Genomic DNA, 17,928 nt, shown 5'->3' with positions numbered 1-17,928 from the left:
AATCTAATCCGAGTCAAAAATTGAGATAAAAAGTCAAAGAAAGGCAACGTTAAGACAAACTTGTAATTGAAAGACATAATTCTGACTCTAAATTATCAAATGGAAACATCTAAAAAGATAAAAAGTCTAAAACTGTGATGGAAAATCTGGAGATCAAAATCATGAATTTAAATTTATGAGTTAAAAGTTGGTAAATAAATGATTAAAACTCTGAAATAAAAACACAAAAAGTTCTGAATTCATGAGATGAAAGTCAAAATGTTCACCGTGTTTCTAGCAACAAAACTTCAGATTCCTCAGGAAATGGAAAACCTGTTGCTCTCTGCAGTCGATGTGTTCCCCTGTCCAGGTGTTCCCCTGTCCAGGTGTTCACCTGTCCAGATGTTCACCTGTCCAGGTGTTCACCTGTCCAGATGTTCCCCTGTCCAGATGTTCACCTGTCCAGGTGTTCACCTGTCCAGATGTTCACCTGTCCAGATGTTCCCCTGTCCAGATGTTCACCTGTCCAGATGTTCCCCTGTCCAGGTGTTCACCTGTCCAGGTGTTCCCCTGTCCAGATGTTCACCTGTCCAGGTGTTCCCCTGTCCAGGTGTTCCCCTGTCCAGATGTTCACCTGTCCAGATGTTCCCCTGTCCAGGTGTTCACCTGTCCAGATGTTCCCCTGTCCAGGTGTTCCCCTGTCCAGGTGTTCACCTGTCCAGGTGTTCACCTGTCCAGATGTTCACCTGTCCAGATGTTCACCTGTCCAGGTGTTCCCCTGTCCAGGTGTTCACCTGTCCAGATGTTCCCCTGTCCAGGTGTTCCCCTGTCCAGGTGTTCACCTGTCCAGATGTTCACCTGTCCAGATGTTCCCCTGTCCAGGTGTTCACCTGTCCAGATGTTCCCCTGTCCAGGTGTTCCCCTGTCCAGGTGTTCACCTGTCCAGATGTTCCCCTGTCCAGGTGTTCACCTGTCCAGATGTTCACCTGTCCAGGTGTTCAGATCAGCTGTTAGTTAACTTTCATTACTACACATTAACTCATCATTAAACCATCAGAGGCTCATTAAAACTCATCCATCAGATTCAGATTTATCTCCTCCACCTTCACCAAAGTTTCCCTAAATCTGCCTCTCAGCTGTTTATCGAATATTAACCAGGATTTTACTTCCTGAATTTATCTGAACATTATTATTATTATTATCAGTTTATTTAAAAGGGACCATGTACAATATTAAACATAAATGTTTCCATTTGATGTATTGCACTAGAGTTAGCTTTAAGCTAATTTCCATCTGCAGTCCCTTCAGAATGAAGCTTCCTGCCGTCACATCTGGAGCCGCTATGCAGCTGATGCAGCTGCAGCCAAACATCACTGAGGAGCAAAAATACACGACGACATGCTGAAATTAAAAACTGACAGGAGCTCTTTCTCACCTCACATTATCAGATTTCTCCATGTCAGATTCAAAAACAATCTGTTTTTTGCAGGATTTTTTACTTTCTGGATCAAAACTAAACAAAATCACCTAAAAAAGTGAAAATCTTTCAGCAAAAGTTCTAAAAAAATACATTTAAAAACCCTCTAATACTGCAATGCTCAGAAACTGTAGAAATAACAGCACATGCCTGGAAATAAATAATGTTTTAGTGTTATTTTATGATCAAACTTTGTAGGAAAAAAATGTATATATTACTATTTGTATAAAAACAGATTTTTAAAATATAAATCTAAATATATTTTTTATTAACTATTATTAAAATGTAAAGTTTAACCATTTATTTATATTTTGGTCCCATAATTCAGATCAATTAAATATAAATTATATCTTTTTATCTTGACTTTTAATCTCATAAATTTTTTTTTTTGTCTTTTTATCTCAGAATTGTAACCATTTATGTTCTCTGCCTTGATATTTATAGTAATTACATTATATTAGGACTTAATCATTAAAATATATAACATATATAATAAGTACTCATAATTTTGATCTAGTGATAAAAAATCTGACTTTTTATCATAATTTTGACTTTCTATCTTTTAAACGTTGACTTTTTCCTCATGATATTTGACTTTCAACCAATAAATTTAGATTTTCATCTCAGAATTTTAACCATTTATGTTATAATTAGGACTCTTTATTTCACAGTTCTGCCAAAGTCAGTAAAAAGTCTGGTTTTCTGTCATTATGTTGACTACTTCCTGATCATTTCAGCAGTTTTTCCTGTCATTTGGATCCTTCATTCCATCACTAACCGTCCCGTTTTCCTTCTCCAACTGGAACTGAATCTTTGACTGATCTGAACTGAAGCGTCTCCTCGGCTTCCTGCTGATCTGCAGCCTCAGAGGAACCTGAACCTCCTTCAGGCCCCGAGGATCCGGATTATTCCCGGTCAGGATTAGAGGAGAACCGAAGCTCGTCACCCTCGATGAGGAGATAAAGCAGCGCTGGAGGAGTTTAACGGGATTAGAAGGAGGACGTTTACCTACGAGGAGCTGCAGAGAAACGACCATTTAAATCCAGCAGGAGAGAAAACACTGCAGACTGGAAGATAGACGCCATATACAGTTAATGGTTGACACTATTCTGACCATTTTTTATTTAATTTGGACAACTGTTTGTCTTTTTGCCACATTTCATTTATTCTTTACTAATATTCTGTCATTTTGGACAATTTTGAAGGTATTTTCACATTTTAAGAGTCATTTTTGACCAAATTTGGTCTTTTTTACAAGTTTCTGTCAGTTTCGTTTAGAGTTAGTGTCATTTTGGACATTTTTTGAGTCATTATGGGCCATTTTTAACTCATCTGGAACAAATCTTGAGTATTTCTGGACAATGTTTAAGTTATTTTGACATTTTTTTTGTCATTGTTTTTCATTCATTTTGAACAATTTTTAAGGCATTCCGAACACATTATTTCAGCAATTTTGGAAAAATCTTGCATCTTTTGTATAATTTTTAAGCTATTTTGACATGTTATAAGCCACTCTTGACACATTTTTAACAATTTCTGAGGTATTTTCTACACATTTTGAGTCATTCTGGACAATGTTGAAGTTATTTTGACAATTTTTAAACCATTTTTAAAATTGTTTGTCTTTATTGACAATTTTTCATTCAATCTGAACAGATTTTGGACAATTCTGAAGGTATTTGGACATTTTAAGAGTCATTTTTGACCAAATTTGGTCTTTTTCTGTCATTGTTGACGCATTATTTCAGCAATTTTGGAAAGATCTTGAATCCCTTGCATCATTTTTGAGGTATTCTCACACTCTACAAGTCATTCTGGACAAATTTTCAGTCATTTTGGTAAAATTTTAAGCATTTTAGACAATTTTCTGTTAGTTTGGACAATTTTTAAGGCATTTTTACATTTGTCTTTATTTGAACAATTTTTCATTTATTATAAGCAAATTTCAAGTGATTTTGAGCAATTTTTAAGGTATTTTGACATTTTAAGAGTCATTTTTAACCAAATTTGGTCATTTTGCAAAATTTTCTGTTGTTTTGGACAAGTTTCTGTCAGTCTGGGTAAAAGTCTGTGGCATTTTGGACAAGTTTTGAGTCATTACAGGTCATTATGTACCCTTTTAAGACATCTTGGACAGGTCTTGAGTCGTTTTGGACATTTGTTCATGGATGTTTAAGTTGTTCTGACAATTTTTGGGCCATTTTGACAATTTTTCATTCATTTTTAACAAATTTTAAACAAATTAGACACATTTTTTAGTAACATTGCAGAAATCTTGAGTAATTTTGGACAATGTTTAAGATATTTTGACAATTTGAGCCATTCTGACATATTTTCATCAGTTCTTAACTAATTCTGAGTCATTTCAGATACATTTTCCAGTATTTTGGAAAAAATCTTCAGTGACTTTGGACAATTAAAAACGCCGTAGGAGGCGGTAGTGTTTCTACCATCCCTTAGGGGGCGCTGTAGTGTTTCTACCATCCCTTAGGGGGCGCTGTAGTGTTTCTACCATCCTCTAGGGGACGCTGTAGTGTTTCTACCATCCCTTAGGGGGCGCTGCAGTGTTTCTACCATCCTCTAGGGGGCGCTGTAGTGTTTCTACCATCCCTTAGGGGGCGCTGTAGTGTTTCTACCATCCCTCAGGGGGCGCTGCAGTGTTTCTACCATCCTCTAGGGGGCGCTGCAGTGTTTCTACCATCCTCTAGAGGGCGCTGCAGTGTTTCTACCAACCTCTAGGGGGCGCTGTAGTGTTTCTACTATCCCTTAGGGGGCGCTGCAGTGTTTCTACCATCCCCTAGGGGGCGCTGCAGTGTTTCTACCATCCTCTAGGGGGCGCTGCAGTGTTTCTACCATCCCTTAGGGGGGCGCTGCAGTGTTTCTACCATCCTCTAGGGGGCGCTGCAGTGTTTCTACCATCCTCTAGGGGGCGCTGCAGTGTTTCTACCATCCCTTAGGAGGCGCTGCAGTGTTTCTACCATCCTCTAGGGGGCGCTGCAGTGTTTCTACCATCCTATAGGGGGCGCTGCAGTGTTTCTACCATCCTATAGGGGGCGCTGCAGTGTTTCTACCATCCTCTAGGGGGCGCTGCAGTGTTTCTACCATCCCTTAGGAGGCGCTGCAGTGTTTCTACCATCCTCTAGGGGGCGCTGCAGTGTTTCTACCATCCTATAGGGGGCGCTGCAGTGTTTCTACCATCCTATAGGGGGCGCTCTACGCTCCACGCTGCTGCTGGTGTCTCTGAGCATCAGATTCTTTGACCTTTTCCATCCTAATGAGCTTTAAGTGGTGACGAGTTCATGAGGCGGAAAATGAGCCCATATGGCTGAAATCAGATCAGTTTCATTACGACAAACCAAACAACGACTCACTGCCAGACGACAACAACAACAACAACAACACGACACTGACTGCAGGCTGATGATGATGATGATGGTGATGATGAAGTCTTCCTCCACAACAGCTTCAGTTTCACAGCTGGTGTTTCAGAGATCCGAGCTGAAAACTCAATAAAATCTACGAGATCGACTTGAATAAAATGCTTCAGTGTCAGAAAACTTCCTGGAAAACCAAAAGATCTGACTCAACCAGCTGAAGTTAGAGCAAATGTCGACATTCTACGTCAGAATCGTGATAGAAAGTCATTGTTTCGGCTCTAAATTCTCAGAGTCAAAAATGATATAAAAAGACTAACTTTGATTCTGTGGGTCAGAGCTATAAAATGAAAAACACAATTATAGAATAAATGGTTAAAATGATGACAAAGAGTCAATATATCAGACAAAATTGTGCTAGAAAGTCATCATCCTGGTTCAGTAAATCAAAATTATGAACTCAAAAAGTCTAAATTATTAAAAGGTTCTATACTGGGCTCCCCAAAGTCCTGACGAAAACCCATCAAGAACCTGAAGAACCAAGTCAGAAAGATGACCAATGAACCAACTCTGTCCAGAAGTCAAAGATCAGCCAGAAGACTGAAAGCAGAAGAACCCAACCGAGGAGGAAACAGACAAATTCAACCAAATATGAACATTTTGTGACAAAGATTCAAGTGTTTTATTGATTCCATCGTAGAAAATTCAGTTCTACGAGTCATTGGAGACTAAAGACTGAATGATAGACATGATGTTACTAACGGATGGAAACTTTAGTTCACAACTCTCTTAGTTTATTCGTTTTTGCACATTTTCTATTTCTTTTTTGTTAAACTGCATTCTGTTGAGTTGAAATCTGAACAGTTTGAGTCATTTTGGACAATTTTCAAGTCATCTCAGACAGATCCTGAGTCCTTCTTGAGAATGTTTAAGATATTTTGACAATTTTTGAGCCATTTTAAAGAAATTTTTGGTCATTGTTGACCATTTTTCATTCATTTTTAACACATTTTAAGTCATTGTGGACACATACTTTGGTAATTTTGTAGATAGCTTGAGTCATTTGGATAATTTTTAAGGTATTCTCACATTCTAGAAGTTGCTCTTGATAAATTTTCAGTTATTTTGAACAAATTTCAGGTATTTTGGACAATTTCAAAGACATCTTGGACAGATCTTAAGACGTTTGTTGATGAATGTTGGAAACAAAGTTTAAATATTTTGGATCATTTTAAAGGAGTTTTATGATTTACGAGTTATTTAGACCATTTCTCTGGTGAAATCTTTGAGTTAATCTGGACAATGTTTATTTTGACATTTTGTCATTGTTGACCATTTTTTATTCATTCTGAACAAATTTTAAGGCATTTTCGAAACATTTTTCAGTAACTGTGGCGAAATCTTGAGTCATCTGGATAATTTTTAAGGAATTCTGACATTTTATAAGTCATTCTTGGAAAATTTCAAGTCATCTTGGACAGATCTTGAGTGTCTCTGGACAATGTTTAGGTTACTTTGACAATTTTTGAACCATTCTGACATTTGTTTGTCTTTATTTTGACAATTTTTCATTTCTTTTGAACAAACTAATATGGACACATTCTTCAGTCATTCTGGATGATTCATTAGTTATTTCGACAATTTCTCTGTTTTAAAGAAACTGAAGTAATTTTGGACAAGTTTGAAAGTATTCGGACATTTTCAGAGTCATTTTTGACCAAATTTCGTCATTTTGCAAAAATATTTAGTCTTTTAGTTCAGTTTGTTCATTTGTGCACTTTTCTTTTGCTCTTCTGATGGATGTGAAACTGCATTTTGTTGGGTTGAACTCTGAGCAGTGATAAAAAGCTGAATATAATCTCATATTTTAGAAGCTCTTCATGTGTTTTGTGAGTGAAAATGTGAAATTGTGCAACAACTGAAGCTGTCGGACAAATATTTAAAAGTAGAAATACCTCAGATTTGTACTTATATACTGCCCATGAGTAAACGTAGCGACTAAATATAGTTTTAGAATCCAGCAGCAGCCTCTGTCCAGCACATGGAAAACTAACGCACAGATGTTGAGTCCTAATCCCCTCCATCATCCATCATCCATCCAGATATCCTCCCTTCTATCCTTCCTTCCTTTCTCTGTTTGTGACTGAAGCCTTTTCTTCACCTAAAACCTAAATAACGAGTTAAAGTCGTAGTTTAAACGTCGTCCTGCAGACGGTTGGATGTTGGTCTGTGAGTAACGCTGCTGTAAAATCCTGCTCTAATCCGTACGTATAAGATTACAGATAAACTGAGAGCCGACGTCACATCAACTCTGTCCAGCAGGAAGTCGATCTGGATCACGGCATCAATGCTGGAGTCACTACGATCCCTATTAGTGTTCCGGAACAGATTATGGACGAGATTTCAGTCATTAGGGACGAGTTCTGTGTCGCTATGGAGAAACTTTGAGTCATTACAGAAAACTACTGACTTATTTTGACTCGTTTTTGATGATAAAGTCTTTTGGGGGGAAAAAAACTCAATCATTTTGAACAATTTCAATCGTTGGGGACAAATTGTGGATACATTTAGTCTAAAATCACCCAAATTTGTTCAAATCAAAGACAATTTTCAAGTCATTGTGGATGAAATTTGCAGCATTTTGGACTAATTTTGAGTCAATTTTCAGAATTTTGAACAAAACATTTTGAAAAAAAAACTGAATGATTTTGAACATTTTTTAGTCATTTTGAACAACTTGAGTCATAATGAACAAGCATCAGTCATTGTAGAGGTAAAATTCTCAGTCGCTGTGGAGAAATTTTGCATCATTTTTGAGTCATTTTTGACTATTTTCAGTCGTTTCAGACATTTTAAGTCTGTTTGAATAAGCTTTTAAAAAGAGGTGAAAAGAGTCTTTTGGGGGAAAAAACTGAATCATTTTGAATAATTTGAGTCATTTACAAAAAAAATTAAAGTTATTATGGACAAATCTGGAGTAATTTAGAAAAAAGGTTTGCGTCATTTCAGACAAAGTTTGAGTCACACTGAACAAAATTTTAGTTATTTGGAATAAATTTCAAAGTTTTCTTTAACAAGTTTTGAGTCATTTTGAACAAACCGAGTTATTTGGGAGAAAAAATAATAATTCTGAGTAAATTTGGAGACATTTCGAAAGTTTTGAGTCACTTTGAACAGGCTTTTTTGAGCTATTTTGAGTCATTTCAGACAAAAAAATCTAATCCTTTTTAAACAATTATGATTACATTTGAACAAATAAAGTTATTTTGAACAAGTTTTCAGTCATTTCGGTAAATATTTGAGTCACTATGAAGAAACTTTGGATTATTTTTGAGTCATTTTTGACAATTTAGAGTCATTTTGAACCAATTTTGAGTCTTTTTGGACATTTTTAGGAATTCTGAACCACCATTTTGAAAAAAAGAATCATTTTGAATAATTTTTAATGAATTTAAACAAATTTTTTGAACAAGCTTTCGGTCAATATAGACAACTTTTGATTAAATCTGAAATATTTGTCAGTAATTTAAAACTAACTTTGAAGTTTTCTTTAACAAAGTTTAAGTCATTTCAAATATATTTTTAATAACTTTTAAAAAAATTCAGTTATTTTGGAGAAAAAAATTCTATGGACAAATTTTGTGTCATTAAGAAAAAAAATCTGTCATTTTAAACACATTTTCAGTAATTTTGAACAGAATTAGTCATTTCAAGCAAAGGTTGAGGACAAAATCAATCATTTAGAACAAAATGAGTCATTCTGGGAAAAAATATATTTTAGGGTCATTGTGAACAAATTAAAGGATTAAATAGACATACATGTCCATCCTCTCCAGACTTTTCCTCTCTACTCTGCTCATCATCAGTAGAAAGATGTTTCTCCATGCTGAATGTATCTCCAACAACCTGCTCCTCTGTTTACTGTTTCTGAGCCATGCTGACTTTTATTGTGGTATTTTTGCATTTTTTGCCATTTTTTTCATGTTTGTATTCGTTTTGTGTCTTTTTTTAAAAGCCATTTTCATGTTTACAGTCTCTAAAAACTTCTTCAATCTGCTCTGCTCCTGTTTTTAGCCATGCCACATTTATTTTATTGTGGGATTTTTTGCATTTTTTTTGTCTTTTTGTGGTTATCTCCTCATTCTGTAGATGTTTTTCCACCTCCATGTTTCCAAACTTTCCGCTCTAATCTGTAGAAAGATGTTTCTCCATGCTGAATGGATCTCCAACAACTTGCTCCTCTGGTCACTGTTTCTGAGCCATTTAAAGACAAGTAGAAGAAAGTTTGTTTTTTAAATAAATTATCAGTATATGAAGCTCAGATTTTCCTGATGTAACTGGACGTCACACATGATGCCTTCCATAGACCGTCGGAAGGCAGTAAACCTGATGATTCTGTGTTTCTCACCGGTAAACAGTGTCGTTTTGAAGGTTTCTGTGATTTTGGAGGTTTTCTCGTAAACGTCTCAGCCCCTGAAATAAATCCTTCATGTGTATGTCCTGCAGTCGGACTCACACCGAATACAGAAATAATGAAGGTTTGCTGGGAGGAAGCTGCAGCCTCACGGACTGACCGGAGCTTTAATGCACCACTGCACACTGAGGACGCCGACGTACAGTCCAGGAAGCCTCAAACATCAGAGCAGCTTTACAGTAAAACCTCAGCAGTAAAAGTTCGTACGGTTAAATTTAAAAGGTCGCAGCAGGAGGAGATCACCGATAAAACATGACCTGATACATTATGGAAACAGCAGTGCCATAAACAGAGATACAGACCCACTGGAGAGATATGACTACACAGTAAAATATGATAGAATACTGCAGGACGAGGGTTTAAACAGAATAATACCATCAGAGCTGAACCCAGCAGATACTTCACTATCAGTCAGTCTACGCAGGATTTTACCGTCAGGAAACAGTAAAAATGTCTTTAAAATTTACTATAGTCAAATTTCTTGTCATGATGCCGCCACCACCATGCTTCACATTATGATGCTGCCACCACCATGCTTCATATCATGATGCTGCCACCACCGTGCTTCACATCATGATGCTGCCACCACCATGCTTCATATCATGATGTTGCCACCACCATGCTTCATATCATGATGTTGCCACCACCATGCTTCACATCATGATGCTTCCACCACCGTGCTTCACATCATGATGCTGCCACCACCATGCTTCACATCATGATGCTGCCACCACCATGCTTCACATCATGATGCTGCCACCACCATGCTTCACATCATGATGCTTCCACCACCATGCTTCACATCATGATGCTGCCACCACCATGCTTCACATCATGATGCTGCCACCACCATGCTTCACATCATGATGCTGCCACCACCATGCTTCACATCATGATGCTGCCACCACCATGCTTCACATCATGATGCTGCCACCACCATGCTTCACATCATGATGCTGCCACCACCATGCTTCACATCATGATGCTTCCACCACCATGCTACACATCATGATGCTGCCACCACCATGCTTCACATCATGATGCTGCCACCACCATGCTACACATCATGATGCTGCCACCACCGTGCTTCACATCATGATGCTGCCACCACCGTGCTTAACTATGTTTTAATCAATCCGAGCAAAACAGAGGAAAGTTGTTTTTCAGTTTAATTTTTTTATCTCTTAATACACGTAGTCTTTTACATATTGGCAAACAACTCAAAAATTTTTTGGGGTGATTTATATAAACTAAAAACACGACGGTAAGAGGTTGCTGAAGAACAAATTAATTGTAAACATACATAATTGTATTGTTGACATTATTGGCAGTTTAGATCTTTAATTTTTGTAAATTTTTACTTTTTTTACTGTGATTTGCAAGTTTTATCGGTAATTTTGCTAAACAGAGAAAAGTAAAACAACCAGTTAGAAGAAACGTCATCATCTGAACCCGAAATAATCAACGGGATCTGACTGGATTTTAAAGTTGCATAAAATGTAAAATACTCAAGTACAAGTGGCTTTGATAAGTAGTCGAGTACCACATCTGAGTAAATGTACAAGTTACTACTACAGCTGATGATGAAGACCAAGAACCTGCAGCAGAAAGTTCCAGAAATCTGACAGTAAGTACAGCAGCTAAAAGTACAGTATGATAAAGATCAGCAGGAATAAATATAAAAAGCACAAACAAATATAGAAAATACACCAACCGCAGGAGAAAATGTACTGGAAGAACACACTGATACGCAACAGACACAACACACACACCACAAAAACCGTGTGTGTGTTGTGTGTTTGTTGGAGAAAATATAGATACTGGAAGAACACTCACAACAGACACACAACACACCCACACTGACAGACAATAACGCACTCTAGCATATATATATATATACAACATAAACTGATACACAACATTCACACACAGAGTAACACAAGACACACACAAGGCATTGATAAACAAACACTAACACACAGACTCACAATGACACATTCTGATGCACAACATACTGACACAACACATACAGTAACACAAGACACACACAACGCACTGATACACAACACACCCAAATTGACACACAATAACACACGCTAACACACACACTCACAGCAGACACACATCAAGGTAACAACACACACATTCACACTGACACAACAGACACATCAGATTGAGTCCTGATGCTCACAGGTGTTCAGTTGTACCTGTTGTGCCTTTAGGCCGAGCATCGCGCGCGCAGGCAGGCAGAGACACACACACACACACACACACACACACACACACACACACACACACACACACACACACACACACACACACACACACACACACACAAAATCCCCCACAAGGTCAAGTCTCTGTCGGTGTATTTTCCGGTTAAACGCTGCAGCCGTTAACATTCACGTCATCTCCACCACGCGCACATCACAACATGGATCCGTTAACGGACGTCCTTACCGTACACGCCCTGGCCGTGCACGCACCGCAGGACGCCGGTAAAGAGCCACAGGAGACCGAAGACTAAACCCATCTTCACATCGTCTCTCCCGCCGGGGATGTGCTCGTCGGTTCGGTTCCCCGCCGCTGCTCCTCCCGCCTCTTCCTCCGTTCCGACCGGCGTCCCTCCGCGCACCGTCCGGCCCGGTCACCGGTTCTCATCCACGGGTCCTGTCCGTGTCCCCGGCGGCAGCAGCAGCCCGCCGCCACCCCCTCACAGCCCGGTCAGATGTGACGGGCAGGTCCGGTGATGCTCATACCGGAGCGACCGTTAACGGAACAGCTGACGAGCGGGACCGGAGCTCAGCGTCTCCTTGGTGGTGACATTGTGGAGGAAAAACACGGAATTCAGCAGAAACACCGTCGGTGCTCACAGGTCCCCGCTGCCGGTCCGCGGAGTCCACCGGGCGGCTGGTCCTTCGGTCAGCACCGGAACATCCATCACCGTCCGGAGAAGAAGCGGCGCCGCTCCGCGTCCGGTCCGCGGCTCGTCGCGGCCCTTCAGGCCGGGGAGGAGCTCCGTGGTGCTGCCGTGAGCTCCGGCGGAGAAGAAGACGGAGAAGCGGTCAATCCGGTCGACTTGTCGGTGGATTTACCGGGCGGTAAGAGACGTCACCACGCGAACGGAGCGATAAAGAAGCGCAGAGCGGTGCGACATCCGGGACCAGAATTTCAAAATAAAACTCAAAACGAAAACTCATCAGAAAACCTTTTAGAGATGTACACTTTTTAAATACAAATACAGATGAAACTATCAGCTGATCGCTCAGTCAGCTGACAGAAAACTAGAAACTATTTTTGAGGCTGTTCCCAAGTGATTTTTTTGCATATCCCTTTAACGTTCTGCTCAACCAAATGGTAAAGCACATTTTGACCCACTATATTTTATTGAAAAATATGTTTTAGATAATTTCACCTGTTTCAGCCATCTCTGCCACTCGGTTGAGGTACATTATACTAAAACAGAACACTAGATGTCACTTTGTTTTGAAATAACATGCAGAAGAAGTGACTGTGCTCACAGGAAGTTAGCAAGAGCAAAATCCCTCCTGACATGAGGCCTCTGTTTGCTGTGATTTTAAAAGGTAAGCTAATATTTTTTTGACATATTGTCATGGGTAAGGAGTTACTGAACATAACTGTGTAAATTGAAACATGAAAAGAAAGACCTAAAAGGGTCAAACAATTTTTGCAAAACATGGTCTACCGTTTGGTAGAGGTCAGTATTTCCAAAACCGGGAGGTCTGTTCATAAAAATGAATTGATTGTTATTAGTGCCCCAAGGAAATGAAAAATATAAAGAAATATTTTTGTCATTGCTTTTTTCTTGGTGAGGACGTTGAAGAGATAAATAAATCTGAAACACTTGCGAATATTTAATTTAATTCTGATTTGCTCAGGTATATTTTAATGAACCTAATGTCAGTTTTATTCATTTTTATGAATGATTATATTCTTCCTGTGTTTTCATTTCATTTATGAAAGAAAATATTGTTATTCTACGGTGACATCTTTTTTTTCCCTTTCATTATTTTACTTTTTTTTTAGCAAGAGGAGCAGTGTGCTACATTTAAGGTTATTTTAATTAATTAATTAATTTGTTGATGTTTTTGCTGCTTGGCTTTTGTTATTATTGTATTTTTGTAAAAAAAAAAAAGCATTTTTGCTGTTCAGCTTCATTGTTATTATTATTATGATGATTATTATTACTCATCTTATATTTTTGTGGGGATGAATATAGGTAGCAATTGATGTTTCAAAAACAGAAATGAATGCTTACCGACTTGATATGTCATTTTTAATTGCACCTGTGAGCTTTTAATATTTTTACGTACAGGACTTGGAATTGCATTCATCTTTTTAATTGTGTTACATTTGATTTTCTGTTGTTTTATTACATATACATTTTACATCTTTACCTAGTTTTAGATGCTTCCATTCCTTATCGCGCCTCCGAACTGCAGGCTTTTACTGTGACAGGGCTCCGCTCTCTTCCTCTCCAACTTCCGCTGGCTTGACATTCAGGGGAATCTGCCGCCCGCATCCTCGCTGCTCTCGTGACAGTGGTGAAAAATCTGCTCAGGAGATGAGCTGGAGGCGGAAAGGATAGCGCAAGCTCTCAGTGTGCACGTGTTTGGGGTTCTGATGGAGGCAATTAGTACCTGATGACTCACCTGGAGGAGCGAAAAGGGGGCGGAATCATCACAGGCACCCGGAATGGCAGGAAGGAGGCGGAGTCAGTACAGACACCTTGACAGGGAATGAGGTGGGTGCAGTCACCATAGGCACCTGAAGGGTCAACGAGGTCTGTAGGGTCAGCATAGTCATCTGGATCATCAACAAGGTGGGCGGAATCGCCAGAGACACCTGGAGGGTTAACGAGTTGGGCGGAGTCAGCATCGACATCTGGAAGGGCAACGGTGTGCCGAGTCAGCATAGTCACCTGGACAGGGAACGAGGTGTTTGGAGTCAGCATAGTCACCTGGACAGGGAACGAGTTGGGTGGACACAGCATAGACATCTGAGGGGGCAATGAGTTGAGTGGATTCAGCATAGACACCTGGACAGGCACTGAGTTGGGCGGACACAGCATAGACATCTGGGGTGGCAACGAGGTAGATGGACACAACATGGACATCTGGGGTGGCAACGAGGTGGATGGAGCCGGCATAGACGCCTGGACAGGCACTGAGTTAGGGGGACACATTATTAACATGTGGGAGGGCAACGAGTTGGGCGGACACAGCATAGGCATCTGGGGGGGCAATGAGTTGGGCGGAGTCGGTATAGACATCTGAGAGGGCAACGAGTTGGGCGGAGTCGGTATAGACATCTGAGGGGGCAAGGAGTTGGGCGGAGTCGGTATAGACATCTGAGAGGGTAACGAGGCAGATGGAGTCGGCATAGACACCTGGACAGGCACCGAGTTGGGCGGACACAGTATTAACATATGGGAAGGCCACGAGTTGGGCGGATTCAGCATAGACATCTGGACGGGCACCGAGTTGGGTGGACACAGCATAGACATCTGGACGGGCACCGAGTTGGGTGGACACAGCATAGACATCTGGACGGGCACCGAGTTGGGTGGACAAAGCATAGACATCTGGGAGGACAATGAGGTGGATGGACGTGGCATAGACATCTGGGAGGACAACGAGGTGGATGGACGCGGCATAGACATCTGGGAGGACAACGAGGTGGATGGACGCGGCATAGACATCTGGGAGGACAACGAGGTGGATGGACACGGCATAGACATCTGGGAGGACAATGAGGTGGATGGTCCCGGCATAGACATCTGGGAGGACAACGAGGTGGATGGACGTGGCATAGACATCTGGGAGGACAACGAGGTGGATGGACGTGGCATAGACATCTGGGAGGACAACGAGGTGGATGGATGTGGCATAGACATCTGGGAGGACAACAAGGTGGATGGATGTAGCATAGACATCTGGGAGGACAACGAGGTGGATGGACGCGGCATAGACATCTGGGAGGACAATGAGGTGGATGGACGCGGCATAGACATCTGGGAGGACAATGAGGTGGATGGACGCGGCATAGACATCTGGGAAGACAACGAGGTGGATGGACGCGACATAGACATCTGGGAGGACAACAAGTTGGGCGGAGTCAGCAGATGCACCTGGACAGGCACCACGGGGAGGAGATTCAGCAGAGAGGACCTGCATGGGCAAAAAAGTGGGCGGAGTCAGTAGAGACATCTGGAGGGTCAGGGGGAGTTTTATTACTGAAATGTCTGACAGTATTAGAGCAGAGGTGGAAGAGGTCCTGAGATATTGAAATAAAAATACCAAAGTGCAATAAAATACGATATGAATTCTTTAAGGAAGATGCAACAAGTGAACAGAATGTTTAAGAGCGACTCCAAAACCTCACACATAGGTTGGAGAAAAAAATTTTAAGTCTTATGTTTTATCTCAGTAACATGTGCTATAAATGTTAAAGACATAGAACCACCACAAAGAGACACAAAACAACCACAAAGAGACACAAAACAACTACAAAGAGACACAACACAACCACAAAGAGACACAAAACAACCACAAAGAGACACAAAACAACTACAAAGGAACAAAACTACACAGAAACACAAAACAACCACAAAAACACAAAGCTACCACAAAGAGATTTACTACCATCACAGAAACACAAAACAACCACAAAAACACAAAGCTACCACAAAGAGATTTACTACCATCACAGAAACACAAAACAACCACAAAGACACAAAGCTACCACAAAAACACAAAGCTACCACAAAGAGACATACTACCATCACAGAGACACAAAACAACCACAAAGACACATTAAACTACCACAAACACATATTAACCTACCATAAAGACATATTAAACCACGACAAAGACATACTAATCTACCACAAAGATATACAAAACTACCACAAACAGACACTAAACTACCGCAAAATACACAAAACAACCACAAAGAGACATAAAACTACTACAAAGACAGTAAACTACCACAAAAAGATGCAAAACTACCACAAAGAGACACAAAACAACCACATCAGACACCTAACAACCACAAAGAGACACTAAACTACCACAAAGACACTAAACTACCACAAAAAGACACTAAACCACAACAATGAGACACAAAACTACCACAGAGACACAAAACTACCACAAAGAGACACAAAACTACCACAAAGAGACACTGAACTACCACAAAGAGACACTGAACTACCACAAAGAGATACAAAGCTACCACAAAGAGACATCAAAGTACCACAAAGAGACACAAAACAACCACAAATAGACACTAAACTACCGCAAAAATGCACAAAACAACCACAGAGACACAAAACAACCACAAAGACACACTAATCTACCACAAAGACACACAAAATCACCACAAAGACGGTAAACTACCACAAAGAGACACAAAACAACCACATCAGACACCTAACAACCACAAAGAGACACTAAACTACCACGACACTAAACTACCACAAAAAGACACTAAACCACAACAATGAGACACAAAACTACCACAAAGAGACACAAAACAACCACAAAGAGACACTAAACAACCACAAAGAGACACTGTTCAGAGCACCACCTCTCCCTGACCAGAAATTGTGTACAAAGTTGAACAAAAATTCCACCGCTTTGTTTTTCCGTTTATATAATTTCAAGATTCCAGCAGCTGCAGACAGAACCTGAGTCTCCTTAGAGTTTATTTAAGTGTTTGATTAAAACATTTAATACAACAAAAAGACATTAACTAATAAAATCATCACCCGTCAGTCTCTTCTTCATCCATGCTGCTCTGCTGCTCAAAGAGGAGGCGCCTCAAAACAAGGCCTTTTATTGGTGGACAAGGAGGCGAGGTCTCAAATCTGATTGGATGATCGACGTGTGATGAAATTCAAAGTAGTGAAGGTGAATGCAGTTGGAATAGTTGGAAGAATCTGTCAGGTCTGACCTGATTGGACGGTTTGAACTGGGAAGGCTGCCATATAAGGACGTACAGGAAGATACTTTCAGCATGGTGAAACATCTTCAGGAGCTCACAGGGTTTAAATGGAGCAATCTTTTCCCACACGTTTCCTGTTTTGTGTGAAGTCTTTATCATTGTGTCTCTTTGTGGTGGTTTTGTGTCTTTTTGTGTTTCTTTTTGGTTATTTTACATCTGTTTGTTGTGGGTTTGTGTGTCATTGTGGTGTGTGTCTCTTTGTAGTTGATCTACAACTCGTTTTTATTGTTTTGAATCTAATTTGTGGTCATTTTGTGTCTGTTTGTGGTTGTTTTGTGTCTCTTTTTGTTGGTTTCGTGTCTCTTTATGGTTGTTTTGCATTTTTTTGTGGTTGTTTTTTGTCTCAATGTGTTGCTTTGTATCTTTTTATGGTCCCTTTCCATTTTTTCATGGTTGTTTTACATCCGTTTGTGGTTGTTTTGTATCTTTTTTATAGTCATTTTGTGTGTTATTGTGGTTATTTTGTATTTTTTGTAGTCATTTTGTAGATGCTCTTATGTTTCTTATAGCGGCTGAAATTTCTCTCAGAGCTTCATCTCCAGAACCGACATCAGCGGCTCAGTAATCTTAGCTTCCTTCTGTAAATCATCTGATCG

At 40.0% G+C, this 17,928-nt stretch overlaps 2 protein-coding genes across 6 annotated transcripts in view; both read right to left on the bottom strand.

The window, feature by feature from the left end:
- mdga2a (MAM domain containing glycosylphosphatidylinositol anchor 2a) overlaps positions 1 to 11,901 on the bottom strand; it is a 126,232-nt gene extending 114,331 nt beyond the window's left edge. For both annotated transcript variants that reach the window (XR_008599940.1, XM_055005649.1), the window contains exon 1: positions 11,765 to 11,901. Coding sequence is in view for 1 of the 2 variants with exons in the window: in XM_055005649.1 (XP_054861624.1) it covers positions 11,765 to 11,837 (73 nt within the window). In the remaining variant the exon portion in view is untranslated. The remainder of the gene's footprint in view (positions 1 to 11,764) is intronic.
- Positions 11,902 to 13,603: 1,702 nt separating this feature from the next.
- LOC111568662 (uncharacterized) lies at positions 13,604 to 17,137 on the bottom strand. Of its 4 annotated transcripts, none has more exons than XM_055005652.1 (4): positions 17,097 to 17,137; positions 14,247 to 15,495; positions 13,978 to 14,170; positions 13,604 to 13,894 (listed from the first exon to the last, which is right to left on the bottom strand). In XM_055005652.1, the coding sequence occupies exons 1-3, from the start codon at positions 17,117 to 17,119 to the stop codon at positions 14,006 to 14,008; spliced, it is 1,437 nt and encodes a 478-aa protein (XP_054861627.1). In that variant the 5' UTR covers positions 17,120 to 17,137; the 3' UTR covers positions 13,604 to 13,894; positions 13,978 to 14,005. The 4 variants fall into 4 exon arrangements, with proteins under 4 accessions (XP_054861627.1, XP_054861626.1, XP_054861628.1 ...); XM_055005651.1 differs by having other exon boundaries at positions 13,978 to 14,246; positions 14,364 to 15,495; XM_055005653.1 differs by having other exon boundaries at positions 13,605 to 13,894; positions 14,286 to 15,495.
- Between the last annotated feature and the right edge of the window lie 791 nt (positions 17,138 to 17,928).

The sequence above is a fragment of the Amphiprion ocellaris genome, chromosome 20 (assembly GCF_022539595.1).
Source record: "Amphiprion ocellaris isolate individual 3 ecotype Okinawa chromosome 20, ASM2253959v1, whole genome shotgun sequence".
Taxonomy (NCBI): domain Eukaryota; kingdom Metazoa; phylum Chordata; class Actinopteri; family Pomacentridae; genus Amphiprion; species Amphiprion ocellaris.
The sequence above is the reverse complement of the archived record's forward strand: the minus strand, read 5'-3'. Positions and strand labels throughout refer to the sequence as shown.